The sequence below is a fragment of the Seriola lalandi genome, unplaced genomic scaffold, assembly GCF_002814215.2.
Source record: "Seriola lalandi dorsalis isolate HSWRI2012SDOR001 ecotype SW California unplaced genomic scaffold, Sedor1 jcf7180002054962, whole genome shotgun sequence".
Taxonomy (NCBI): domain Eukaryota; kingdom Metazoa; phylum Chordata; class Actinopteri; order Carangiformes; family Carangidae; genus Seriola; species Seriola lalandi.
In genome coordinates this window covers 988585-1002417 of record NW_019525513.1, presented here as the reverse complement: position 1 = coordinate 1002417, position 13833 = coordinate 988585, and the positions used below count along the sequence as shown (strand labels likewise).

General features: G+C 40.6%; 2 protein-coding genes across 3 annotated transcripts; one reads left to right on the top strand and one right to left on the bottom strand.

Annotated features, from left to right (window-relative positions):
* The first annotated feature begins 2254 nt into the window (after window positions 1-2254).
* LOC111646005 (L-threonine 3-dehydrogenase, mitochondrial-like) lies at window positions 2255-7360 on the top strand. Its single transcript, XM_023395370.2, has 10 exons — window positions 2255-2464; window positions 3457-3651; window positions 3753-3795; window positions 4182-4252; window positions 5045-5194; window positions 5356-5528; window positions 5636-5726; window positions 5833-5925; window positions 6078-6254; window positions 6333-7360. The coding sequence occupies exons 2-10, from the start codon at window positions 3465-3467 to the stop codon at window positions 6470-6472; spliced, it is 1125 nt and encodes a 374-aa protein (XP_023251138.1). The 5' UTR covers window positions 2255-2464; window positions 3457-3464; the 3' UTR covers window positions 6473-7360.
* A 13-nt stretch (window positions 7361-7373) lies between these two features.
* cunh8orf74 (chromosome unknown C8orf74 homolog) lies at window positions 7374-13749 on the bottom strand. Of its 2 annotated transcripts, XM_087170827.1 has the most exons (6): window positions 11594-13749; window positions 11205-11381; window positions 8592-8775; window positions 8114-8337; window positions 7809-7958; window positions 7374-7717 (listed from the first exon to the last, which is right to left on the bottom strand). In XM_087170827.1, exons 2-6 carry the CDS (start codon window positions 11337-11339, stop codon window positions 7493-7495), a joined length of 918 nt encoding a protein of 305 aa, XP_087026953.1. In that variant the 5' UTR covers window positions 11340-11381; window positions 11594-13749; the 3' UTR covers window positions 7374-7492. The 2 variants fall into 2 exon arrangements, with proteins under 2 accessions (XP_087026953.1, XP_087026954.1); XM_087170828.1 differs by lacking the exon at window positions 11594-13749 and having other exon boundaries at window positions 8592-9809; window positions 11205-11336.
* Window positions 13750-13833: the final 84 nt, after the last annotated feature.

Sequence of the window (13833 nt, the reverse complement as noted above, 5' to 3'; positions counted from 1 at the left end):
AAACAACAAAAAGCTACAAATCCTCACAATGGAGAAACTGGAACCAGAGAATGGTTCATATACTTGATTAGAAATAGATGTAAACAATTAATCCATGAAAGTTGTTGCAGATGGAATTTCTATCAATCGCTCAATCAACTTGTTTAAGTTCTACTAAAACACTGTGACCACCTGGTAAAATGCAAGATCAGATATGTGTAAGGGGCCTGATTCCTCCCATGCATGACACCCTCTAGTAGATTAGAAATCAAAAATTGATAATCAAAGATGACAAGGAGATAGGAGATCAGACTCCTGGATGCAAATTCGGAGCAAAATCCATTTCTATGCAAAATTATGACGAATCCCAGCGGATGCATGTAAAGATGTTGTATGTTTATATTTGTCCAAGAGTGTATGTGCACATTTGTGCGTACACACGTTTCCACTATTCACTAATGCAAGACACAAATTAATATTCCTGCGTGTAACAGAGAATAAATCACTTGTACATAATTAGCAGGGGCAAGGTTATAACTGACACCAAATTTCATCTTAATTACAGGAGGGAAATCCATTCCATTAGTTTTATGGTGTTTGCATGAACTCATCTCTTCCAACTTAATTACACCTGTCACTGTTCTAGTGAAATTCACAACAACTGGACGAGCACTTCATTTATTCTTATGGGAACTTCAAAATTTAAACAACTATCATGCACTGGTTTGCACAAAATTTATGTAGTGTTAAGCAGACAGTTCATATGTTGGATAGACTGCAGTGGCAGATCTGGCTTAAGAGCCAGACTGGGGCCAGCTGTTCTTTCAGAGGCGCCACTTAAATTATCTCTGAAACTCAGCGCTCATTTCAGCAGAGGAGAGGTTCAAAAGCCAAGTCAGATGAGTCATTCAAATAAATAAATTATAAAAGTAGGACAATGTCCCATTTTACCAAGAATATTTAAAAATCAAGGTTCATAGGATCATATATACATGACTTTTCAGCATGCAAAAAATGTACAGTACTATAAAGCTTATACAGTATCAGTGCTAACCATTCACAAGTAAGTGCATTCAATCAAAAAGGTATGCATGTATAAAATACATGACTTACATAGTCCTTATTAGTTAGATGTTTGGTACTGTGTGTAAAAGATAGCAAACAAGGCCTTTCAGTTACTTATTAAGGCCAATGACCCAATGAGTACAATACAACATAAACAAAACCAAACCACCACTAGCATTTTACTAACCTTCTGCATCTGCCCAATCACATACCATGCAGTCAACAGTTAACTGAACAACTAATAAATAAAAAAAACAACTAAAACTAAAACTTCTGCAGGCCTTGTTGTGTCTCTGTAGACAGCAACAACAACACAGCAGCTTCAGCACAGTACACAGCCTTCATCAACAACAGCCATGGAGAGACAATTAGCCATCCGGAAAAGGAACAAGCTAGCAATAAATAAATAAAAACATCCAGGGAGTGTTATTAGACTCACGTTTTTGAAGTTGAAGGCCATCCTTCTTTGTTTCATGTAGATGAAGTTTCCACATCATGTCGTTAATGTCCCACTACAGTTGTTGGTTGATAGAAGTCTTTATTGCTCCTCTCCATCTTTGCTAGCTTCCAGACGACGTTAGCCGATATCACTGGCAACAGTCAAAAACAAGCTAACTCTTAACCACTTGTTTAATTTAAATATTTTTGATAATATTTCTGTTATGAAAAGTTCAGAGTGTGAGCAAGTATGAGTTACTTCACTTCAGGGTTTGTTTTTCTTCTCCAACGCTGTGTTCTTCCATAGATTCGCAGTAGCGGAACCAAAAAAAGGGCGGGACGCTGGCGACATCTTGTTTGACACTTTTAACCGACAACCAGGAGGGGCGCTGTTTAATTAATTAACGGAAATGACACAAGAGGGGAAAACAAAATAAAACAATATTAATATCCTTTTATTAAGATGACAGCTATTTTGGATAATGAGGGAGCACAAGTTTTTCATCTTCCATTTCAAATCAAACGACTGAGAAACGCATTGCAATAGAACAGTAATAGAACAGAATTTTAATTGTTTTTAGCACAGAGTTATTGATTTAAATCTTTTCAAATTTTTAAACTGCAGTTTGTGGTGGTGTTACTACTGGATTACATGCTCGGTTTTGTGCATTGGAGATAGCAATGGCGGCAACAGTAGCACAGGAAGTCAGTGTGATCACCATTTCTTGCAGTTAAAAAGTAAAAGTACGACCTCGTTTGAAAATACGGATTTTTACTTTGAAAGGTATAACAGGAAGTGTGTGTTTTATTTGGGCAGGCTCGGTTGCCAAGCCTCTGGGAGCTTAAGCCAATCACAGTGCGACGACGGTCTACTGCAGCCACGCGTCTACTTTCATGTTTCATCCCTATGGTTTCATCACAATCACTGGCTGTTAAAAGGAGTTTCAGGTCATCTTTTCATTTTTCCAGTTCACTTCAAAAAGTAAGGCATCAATGTCATTTTCCCGTACGTTTTATGTTGGCAGTTGCGCAGCCGTTTACAACTGCTAAGTTTTAAGCTTCAGCTAGCTAAAGTTCACGTGAGACGGTTGAATGATGGCTAGGCTAACGTTACCGGTAACTAACGTTGAGCAGCAGGAGGAGAGATGAGAGTCACATTATTAACTCATGACGGGGGGGTTTACCTCTGCTTAGCACTCGGGATTTACAATCCTGGGATAGTTCGCCACTGGTACTGTCTAAACACGACACACACTCAAATAACTTACCGTTTTCAAACACATATCATTCTTTAAACACTGCTAATTACGATTTAAATAATCATCTGGATACTGTTTTCACATCGGTATGTACACAAGGGAGGACAGCAGTACAGTACCAGCTTTATTAATTGGTAATATTTGGAATAATCAATGCACGTGTCCACAGTAAAGGTGTCATAATGTAATGAACATAATACTATATACAAATGTAATGTCTAATGTCTATTACCATGAGCTTAATAGTGGTCTAGAATATAGATAAGTCTATATATAGGCCAAGGCAGCAGCAGGCTGTAAGAAGCTAATCTCAGATGGGTGTAAGGGGGTTAGACAAGACTTCATTCACACATATAGTGTTAATTAATACACAGCATTTTGTATCTAGACTAATTGATGAGGCTTATTAAAGACCAAGAATTGAAGAAGCGGTTGGCGAGAGTGCAACAACAAAAATAGAGATGACCAGACATAGACATGTAGAATAATAGTCATTCATGAACACAAATTAGACACACTGTTCTGTACATCAGGCGTCTAGAGCGACACGCTCATGCCTTAATTTAGGTGACCTAAGGTGCCCTTGACCATGCAGCTGTGCTTAGTAATAGTAATGTAATTTAATTGCTGCATACCATCATAGCTGAGTATTTTAAATGTGCTTCCCTCAAGTAAATCTTTATTTAATGTCAATAATACATGTGTTTGTTTTTAGGAGGCTTTATGATGCTGGTGGTGCAGTTGCTGAAAGGTGCAGCGAAGCATGCTGGGAGCAGGCCCCAGTGCAGTGTTGAGCGATTGTTCACAGCAGCGCGTGGTATCAGCTCATCTTCGCGACAGTCATCTGCCTCTGGGAGAAGTCAGTGTTCAGCCTGCACTGATACTGACCTCCCTAAAGTCCTCATCACGGGTTGGTTTTTGTATTGTGTCATTGAGTTTCCTCCTAAACGTTTCCTCTTACAGAAACAAGTCAAATCAATCGCCATGTCCCTTAATCTGTATGTCCCATAGGAGGACTTGGACAGCTGGGGGTGGGGCTTGCCAAGATGCTGAGGTAACATCCTGTTTTATTGTTTAGCTATGTCCAGTGGTGGTGTAGTTGGTTTTGTACTTCCACATTCAAGTAAAAAGGAAAGTCCTCTCAGACTTTTGGATCCCATTCTATGTTCAGTAGCAAATTGATCTGAATGAAGAGTTATGGCGAGTTATGTTGGTAGTTGCAAACAGTTTAATACAGGATGTGATCAGTCGCTCAAAGAGGCTGTGAAAACAGTTATTACAGATGTCAGGGAGTTGTATATAAAAGCCTGAAAAATCAAGTCCTTCTATTCAGGGTTAATTGATCCGTCTTGTCCAGTTAGTCTCAGAAATGGAAATTGTGCAGAACTGCTTGCTGATTTTAGTTTCCAGAACTGACCTGTCTTCATGTTTTACCCTCAGGAGACGCATTGGAAAAACCAACGTGATCCTGTCTGACATCCGGAAACCTCCCAACCATGTCTACCATAATGGTGCGTATACCTGAAAAGCCTGCTGTATATAATGCAATGTGAATTCAGTTGTGTGTGTGGCCTCTCAGAGTCAAGACAAGCAATACCTTCTGTCGCACTAATTTGAAACATTCAGAAGAACAGAAGAGGCTGAGATGACCCAACCAAAAACACAATATTTTGACTGGACAGCATTTGAACTGAAGTTGACACAGAAAATACATTTAATTGCCAAAATTCCTTGGATGCATTTCATGGGCTCGCTGGACAATCCAAATGGAATTTCTTCCTCCTTGAATTCATTTTTCATTGTTGGATAAAACTAAATAAACTCTCTGCCTTAGCCAGTTTCCCTTGGGTGCCTCTTTATCTTAATCATATCTTAATATCTGCAGAGGAATGTGTGGGTGCAGTATAAAGAATAGAATTTCAAAGATCAAAATTATAAAAAATGGGTTATTAAAGATTATTTGTTCAGCTGCGGAGCTTCCTGTCTGATGCGGCGGTTAGTAACACAGGAGCGCCACAGGGGACTGGACTGTCTCTGTTTCTGTTCACTGTGTACTCCTCAGATTTCCAGTATCACTCTGAATCATGTCACCTGCAGAAGCTCTTGGATGACTCTGCAGAGGTGGGGTGTATTAGAGATGGGCAGGGGTTGCTAACTTTGTGGAGGAAAAGCAGCAGGGATCATGTGCAAATGCAAAACCTTTGTACTAAAACTAGGAAATGTTTAACAACTGACAACAATATATATATTTGCAGATGAGTGGGGAGACGCTGTTCACCTCTGTGTGCTTGTGTCCTCCACAGGTCCGTTCATCTTCTCAGACATCCTGGACTATAAGAACCTCAGGGAGATTGTGGTCAACAACAACATCAGCTGGCTGGTTCATTACTCAGCTGTGCTGTCTGCTGTGGGAGAGAACAACGTCGCTCTGGCCAAAGAGGTCAACATCACAGGTAAACACACACACACACACATACACATACATATCTGTCAAATAATACTGTGATATTACTGGAGGATGGACATTTGGTGACAAATTCTTAGTGTATGTTGCAACAGCATTTAGAGCCATCTTAATGTAGCACACTTATGCACAGCCTCTCTCTCTTTGTAGGTCTCCATAACATATTAGACATTGCAACCGAACATGGTCTGCGTGTGTTTGTCCCCAGCACTATCGGTGCCTTTGGTCCATCCTCACCCAGGGACCCCACCCCTGAGCTGTGTGTGCAGAGACCGCGCACCATCTACGGTGTGTCCAAGGTTCACGCAGAGCTGATGGGTGAGGTGAGACACATACACCCACACACACATACAGATTGGGACAGTGCGATTTAGTTTTTTTTATGTCACTATAAGGGTGGTGTTTTTTATTCCCTCTGTTTGTTTCTCAGTACTACCACCACAGGTATGGGCTGGATTTCCGCTGTCTCAGGTATCCAGGCATCATTTCAGCTGACTCCCAGCCTGGAGGAGGAACCACAGGTAAGCAGGTATTAGAACTGAACTTGGGATGACACCAACCCCTGTCCTGTTTGTCTGCTGCCTGGTGTCGTTGGTCATCGTCATGATCTCTTCCTCCATTTCCCAGACTATGCAGTGCAGATCTTCCATGCAGCTGTGAAGACCGGTCAATTCGAGTGTAACCTGCGCGGTGACACGCGGCTTCCAATGATGTACATAGGTACTAGATTCATTCGTTTTATGTGAGAAATGTGTGTTTTTCCCTGTCAATGTTTTAACTTTACAAGTGATATTCATACTCTCACCCTCGTCTTTTTCATCGCTTTTTACTTGGCTCCTTCATCTTCACCCACTCCTCCCCCTCTTGTCCAGATGACTGTCTCAGGGCTACTCTAGAGTTCCTGGAGGCTCCAGCTGAGACACTCGTCAACCGCACCTACAACATCAACGCCATGAGCTTCACACCACACGACCTCACCCAGGAAATACAGAAATTCCTGCCTGACCTCAAGGTCACCTACAATGTGGATCCTGTCCGACAAGCTATAGGTGATACTGCTATATGACATCAATTATACATATTTAGGCTGGACACCTTTAATCAAATATCTTTCCTCTCTCTTTCAGCGGACGGCTGGCCAATGGCATTAGAGGACAGCGCAGCGAGGCGGGACTGGGGCTGGAACCACGAGTACGACCTCCCAGAGCTGGTGCAGACCATGGTCACTCACATCACTATGGGCAACCAGGTGGCACAAGCCTACTGAGCCTTTATGTAGCATATTTGTAGCAACTCCATAAAAGGTTTTATTTGAAGCGAGGTGACATTGAGGATTTAAGAGCTCTTTTAGCCTTCCTTATTACACTTTAGAAAAATCACATATCATCCTCCTCTCCCTCCTCACCGTTCATCTCATCCCTCTTTTTCTCTCTCGTCTTCATCCATCCAGCTGAATCTAAAGATGTGATGCCAGAGCATGCTAGATACTGTCACAAAGTTATTAAACCTATAAGAGAGTCAGGTGTTAGCACTGAATGTACTGTATGTCTGTATTTATGTGTAAGTGTGCAGATGATTTAGCCAGCCTGCTGTAGCAGCTACACGCTCGCCTTAGGAGGCTCTTCTGCCATACTGAAAGACCAGTTGGCTTTTAATAAGAGCTGCACTCCAACTGGTCGCCAGAACTGTGACCATAAACACTGAAAGGCTTTACCTCGGGTACTGTTACTACAGAAGCTGTTTACTCTAGCTAACCGTAACTTGATCTTTGCACTAGGTCCTGTTGATGTTTTTGTTATTTCATTTGGATTTAAATTATTTTTATTGTTGCGTTCTGTTTTAGAAGCTGCGGTCTCGGTGCTAAATATTTATTAATATTGACTTATTTATGTTGATGTTATTTATGATGCTATTCTTTGCAGCTTTTCCTCTTAAATCAACAGGATCAGAAGGAGTTTTTTTTAAATAAATCTTCGTGTGAAACCAGTTTTCATGACTGTTCCCTCTGTGTCCACTCACACAAATATGCACATGATCATAAACCAGGTTGTGAACATTGCAGGAGATGAGGAGTTAACTCTAACCCTACAATCAATTCTTTTCAATTTACAGCAAATTAGCTCATGAATGCATAATTCGATGTTATACAGGTTATCCCACAAGTAGATTAAAAATGCAAAGAAGTACAATTACTACTTAAGCACTCATGAGTAATTTAAGTTTTCCTCCAATCAGTTTTATTCACTGAGCTCTTGTCGTCACGGTGCATTTCCAGACTTCACGTGTTTTACTTTTTGCTGTTTGTATTTTTTCCCTTTACTGGTGTGACTGAACATCCACTGATGTGACCTGTACTGGAAGTAACAGGATTGTGGAGCCTCCCGGTGGCCAAAGCTGCCTGCTGCAGTTTGAGCTGCAGGATGTCACTGAGCAGGGAGGCCTCTTGATTCAGACTCTGCAGCATCTGGCCTTCAGTGGCCCTCAGAGCTCCACGAACCAGCTCCAACACACTCTACAGAGAATGGCAGACACAATCTAAGTCAGGGAATGAACGCTAGAGAAGATACTTTTCTGTTTATGCAAACACATTTCCAGGTTTTAACCTCTTTGTCCAGTTGCACATCCTCAGGAATATCCCCCAGAGTGACCCTTGACCCATCTCTGAGACTTCTCAGCTCCTCCTCCTTCTGTCGCAAGGTAGAGGTGAGCTGGGTTTGCTGGCGCTGACGCTCCCACTCATGCACCTCTGTGCCCTGCAGCACAAGTGCAGTGTAATGATCAGCAGGGGCCATTTTGTGAAGGTGAGACAAATGAGGAAATGCGATGACAACGAAGGAGGCTGCACCTCAGCGCAGGGCTTCTTTGAATTAAATATTAAAATGAGCATGCATGGTTAACTGGTTATTACCTGTGGGAGAGGGCATGGCGTAGGCGGCAACTGCACCTCCAAGTGTAGCTGAGTGATGGACATGGTTGTAGCTCCACCCACCACCGCCTGAAAAAGCCTCCATCGTGTGGAGCAGGTGTCTGTGAGGAACTGGGTGAACTTGTGTTGGTGCACAAGGGTGAGGTTTGGTAAAAACTCAGACAGCGCATCTCTCAGCAAGGACAGTAGTTTGGGTATGTCCAGACCTGATGGATAGAGGACAATAAAAGTAAAAGTACAGCTCAAAAACTAAACAGCTTCCAGACCTAGGTGTAGTTGACCTTCATTAATAATACTGCATGAACACTGTTTTAATAAGACACAGAGGAATCAGTCTAATTTAGGTACTTTCAGCTCCACTTTGAAACAGTATTCTTTCTGGTGATCATATTAAAACATATTTGATCATAACCTCCGGGTGAAGCACTCTACCACCTGCAAGACTTCTGTCTGCTCTCACCATCCAGCTGTGGGAAGATGCATTTGGCAATTACAGCTGTTTGGATTACAGCAGGCCAGGGGAAGCCACAGGCGGCGACAAACATAGCGATGTCATACACAAACTCCTGATGGAAGCAGCGCCGTTCATCACAGAACTCAGGCCATGAAAAGTGACAGCTGAGCCTCTGCACGCCAGCATCTCTCTGAAAGCACAACCATACAAGTACATGCATATTTTCTGTTAAATTCACATGTCAGTGTGACTTGCTGCTCAGTACAGGCGATTTATTGAATGTATTATTTATGTTTGGTGTATATGGTATTTGGTACCATTTTGTTTTTTTTGTGCCTCTGTTTGCACATGTAGATTCTAGTTTTTATTTTGGTTACATGTTAAGTTGTATTTTCCTCGTAAAAGTGTAGAAGAGGTACACAATATAAATCTCGATAATATATCTGGAAGCCAAAGCGTATGTTTAAAAAAAGGTAAAGAGCTAATAATTTTCAGTAGCATGTGTTTTGATGGCCCTAACTCTCAACCCCCGGTCGGTTACTTCATGTTTGGGTTGATTGTGTTCGTTTTTTAAAATCCATAACAGCGTCTGAAGGCACAATAATAACGTTTCAGTCAAAGCCCCAGGTGTTGATTCAGTGCCTGCCTACCTGGAGTCTCGCTATCTGCGCTATCTCACTCTCTGAAAGAGAATCCATCCTTGATTAACGACGATTAGCGACGCGAGTGTACTTGGTTGCCATGGGAGACGGACGCGGAAGCATTCGCCTCTGTTACGCGATGACGTCAGGTGCACGCAGGACGTGTGGGAGAATCTCTGTTGCACGATGGTTTAGTTTGAGCTTTCTGACATATCACTACAGGGAAGCATAAGTAATAGTTTTGTATCTATTTAATTAACCAATTATTAACTAAACATTCTGAAATATTAACATAGCTATTAGCATAATTAGTTTAGCGGACACCTGTTGTTCATCAGGTTTAATTGCGATCGTTTTGGTTGACCATTTAGTTACTGTTTGTGTTGTCAGTGAGATTGTGAGAGAACCCTGATCTGTCTGATAACTAGGCTTATCAGTCCGTGGCCACAGATGGCTCAGGCTGGTTTAATCCTCTTTAACATGAATCCCACTCCTCCTACTGTTCTTCTCCCCTGGCCGCCTCCTCCTCCTCTCCATTCTTCTCCCCTCTTCTTCTGCCTCTCCTCCTCCTCCTCCTCTGGATCTTCAAGAAATAAATTAAAAATACATTAGACAGGGTTTTAACGTAAAGATAAAGGGTTTGTCAAGTTTGCCAAAGTTAGAAATACTATTTCCGGTCTTGCATTTAAAAATAAAATTTTTATCAGATGCATTTTCAAGTGCCATTTTTTTCTCTTCTCTTGAAAATGAATGTGTTGGAAATGTAATCATGAACTTGATTAATATTAAAAACTAATTTTATACACAAAAAACACATGAAAACTGACTGTGATCAATGGGAAAGTTTTGAAAGTTTAATGTGGTTTATGTTTCCTGAAAAATTACTTTTGGTGGGATAAATGTTTAAAATAAAGATTATAACAAGGCCTGCAGAGCCACCCGCCCCCCCTTTAAAAGTAATACAGAAAAGTGAGCTCTCTTTATTGCCAGTTGCCCCTAAAGTTAAAGAAAAACAGTCTGAAACTGTAATTCAAATCTATTCTTTTACATCTAATGTTAGTACATATATACTATATCTGTTTTGATTAATGTCATTACAATTATGGGCTAATGTCAATAAAGTAGAAACGCACAAAACCCACTTTAAGACTGATTTTGTAATTTTTCTTAATAAATACTGAATAAAATACACAGTAAAATTAATTTATTATTAAGGCAGTGTCCAGGGATAATGAGAGTTGCTGCAGATGAAATTAAGAAAATTACTTCTGATTTTATTTTAGAATTTTTTTTTTTTTTAGCAGGTTGGCACATGTTCCTTATATGATTTATGTCGACTGTTTAAATGATGATTTTATATTTACAAATTAATTTGGAAGTCTTAATCAGTGTACTTCCGGTCTGTGAGCTGCTGAATTGACGCGTGTTTGAACATGCTCTCCGTATCTACGATCTCCGGTGGAACCCGCAGCACAACTCAGGCCGATGTGGCAGACGGAGCGGTTCACACCTCGGCCCGTGCTCACTGCTGGTCCTCACTCGACTTCACTTTAACATCTTACTATCAAAATTAGTTTTTTTTTTTATTATTATTTTTTATTTTTCTCTGGAGCCACTGGTCTTCCATCATTCCTATCGGTATGCATCCATATTGGTGAGATTAATCTCTTTCTTATTCCTCTTAACACGTGTTGCTTACCATACAACACGCTAACCTAAACTCACAAAGTACAGGCCTTAAATGCTTTTGTGTGTAGGCTACAAGAGAATGCATGTTGTCTATGTATCCTGTCATTTTAACTCCCTCCTTGTGTTTGTGTGTGTGTGTGTGTGTGTGTGTGTGTGTGTGTTTTGTAAGAGGAGGTGGGAATGCCTCTGTGTAAACACCATTGTAAAAAGTGTATTACCATTTACACATTTATTGTATATTTATTTGTGTGTGTGATCCAGTTGTTAGGATGAGGTGAGTCACACACACCTGCTGATGGGATAAGAGAATGAGAGCAGGAGGGATTGAGCAGGTACAAAGAGTGACTGGACCTCCAGAAGTAGGCCACACATTATATAATCTCTCCTGTGCTTTCTTTTTTCTTTGTCCCACTGTATGAACCATTTAAGCCTCGGCAATGACAGGACTTCACTTCATTTTCTTTTCCTTTAAAGAAGAAGAAAAGTCCATCATTCAGTAGCTAGCTCTAAAACACTGAGGGAACTACAGATACTGAAACACAGGGCTTTAGTTCCTGCAGGATGACATGTCTGTGTCTGAATGCAGTTGTATAACATCAACACACTTAATGCAGAAGTGATTAATTCCCTGATTTATCCACAATGCATATATATATATATATATATATTAGCACCTACACTTTTCCAGCTGTCTGATGCTTCACTTTGATGCCTCCATCCTGTCAGCACAGGAACTACTCATCCATGACTTCCTGTCTTCCCATAATTCTCAGAGGGCCCACCTACTCGTTCCCTGTCTCTCATTAAGGCTGTGAAGCAGATACAGAATGATGAAATATGAGTTACACAAGTTTGAATTATGCAACCAGATCTGTTATTTCAAGGACATACATCCTGTAAATGGAAAATAATAAATGGTCCTTGATTTTCTAGATATAGACGTAGATATTTTTGTGAGATTCCTCTAGTTAACTTTGCAACATGGTGCAAAATACACTGCAATTGTTAAATTAAAATGTTTCATAGTTATAATCCTGTTAAATATGCCTTCAGTTTAAAAGCATTATTTTTTAACCTGTGTTTTATTTTGTAGATTTAAACCACAAAACTTTGAGCGACACCTGAATTTAGGGATGAACCTAAATCAAAGGGCCATTTTTCCATAATGTAGTGTTCAACATGTAACCCATATGAACTAGAACGAGTTCAGCAGATTCATTCACCTGTAACATTCAGTGAGGAATATCAGTAGTGGAACGTAAAGTACATTTTAAGCTTCTCTAATCATTGTTTTCATATTAATAATGAGTTAAACGATTTGATAATTCTCTTCTTATTTTCACATGAGATTCATAGAGATACATCCGAGAGGCTGGTACCAAACAGACAGAGCAACTAGCTGGTGAACATAGCGGAGCATTTTAGCAGCTGGGAGAGCCAGATGTTTTCCTCAGATGTCGGTGGAGAACAAAACCAGAGCTAAAAAGACGAGTACATATTGCATTCACCGGGTGGGCAGAAGCGAGACTCCACTGCATGTCTCCCGGATGTGTAATAAGCAGATGTTGGCTGACAAGTTCACCATATGTCAGTGTTGTTTTTGCGGCTTGTTGTGATTCCCCAGGTGGACAAAGCTTTAAGAACAATGTTGATTTACTTATACTTAAGGGTGAAGTCATGTAACTCTGTGTATGACTCCACCCAGCGTCACCCCGAGCAGCATCACACACCTGTGTAGCTAATGATAATGCATCAGTAATAATAAACAAGTAATATAATATATACCAATGGCAGGTGTTATGGTACTTCACATACAGTTTACTGATAATGTTAAATACTGGACTCTTAATGCAGTATAATTCCATGACAGTATTTCTACTTATGACTTATATAAAGGATCTGAATCTGAGGAAGGTGCAACACAGACTGTGGTCACTGGGGATCTCTCTCTCTGTTTGTCTGTCTGTGTGACAGATGCCTCTCAGGTGATGCCACTATTAAGCTCAGGTCAGTTTTGGTATCAATGGATCAGCAGATAAGCTTTTAGAGTCACTTACAAACTTGCCTTCCCTTCACCGCTTTTCCCTCTATCCACAACGGAGCATTTTTAGAGCTATAATTCCTCTTTCATCCACCAAATGTAACTCCATCGTTCACTGTAAGGTCATTTAAACAGGCTCAAACCATTAACAAGACAAAACAAGGTGAAAATATAAGGTATAAAAATAGTTTTTTTCTCATAATAACGGGAGTTTTTCTAGATTGTTCGGACAGACTGGTCAGGATTTGTTCATTATCGATTTTCCGTCACTTTCAATAATAATGAGCGGTTCGCCATGACACAGTTCCATAGGAGCAGTTGGTGTTTTCGGTGATTTCCAGACAGGAGGCAACCCGCTGTTAGACAGATTGTCTGTAATTACAATCCTCTTCAACTAGAGCCGCGTGTGTGTGTGTGTGTGTGTGTGTGTGTGTGTGTGTGTGTGTGTGTGTGTGTGGGTGTGTGTCTGAGGAAGACGTACAAAGAGGGAGCAATATGTGCTGAAAGTCTTAAGATCTCTGATTTCAAAGTAAAGTAAAACCAAACAGACCACCAGACATGTCAGTCATGTCATGTTTGTTTGGTAATCATCAACTTTCTTCTTCTTTTACCTTCACTAATATAAGTGATTATATATAAGTCTAACTGTAGGAAGTCTTTAATACACTAAATCTGTTACTCTTGTTAGACAATCACCTCCATAACTTAAAAGAAGAATCAATCTTAATTGCAAATTAGCATGCGCTTCCCCTCCAGGTCAGGTTCAGCATAAGATCATCACTTGTCTCACCACCATCTTGGCCTCACCATAGCAACCCCCCCCCCTTCTCTCCCACACACACATATAGACACACACACACACACACACACACACGCA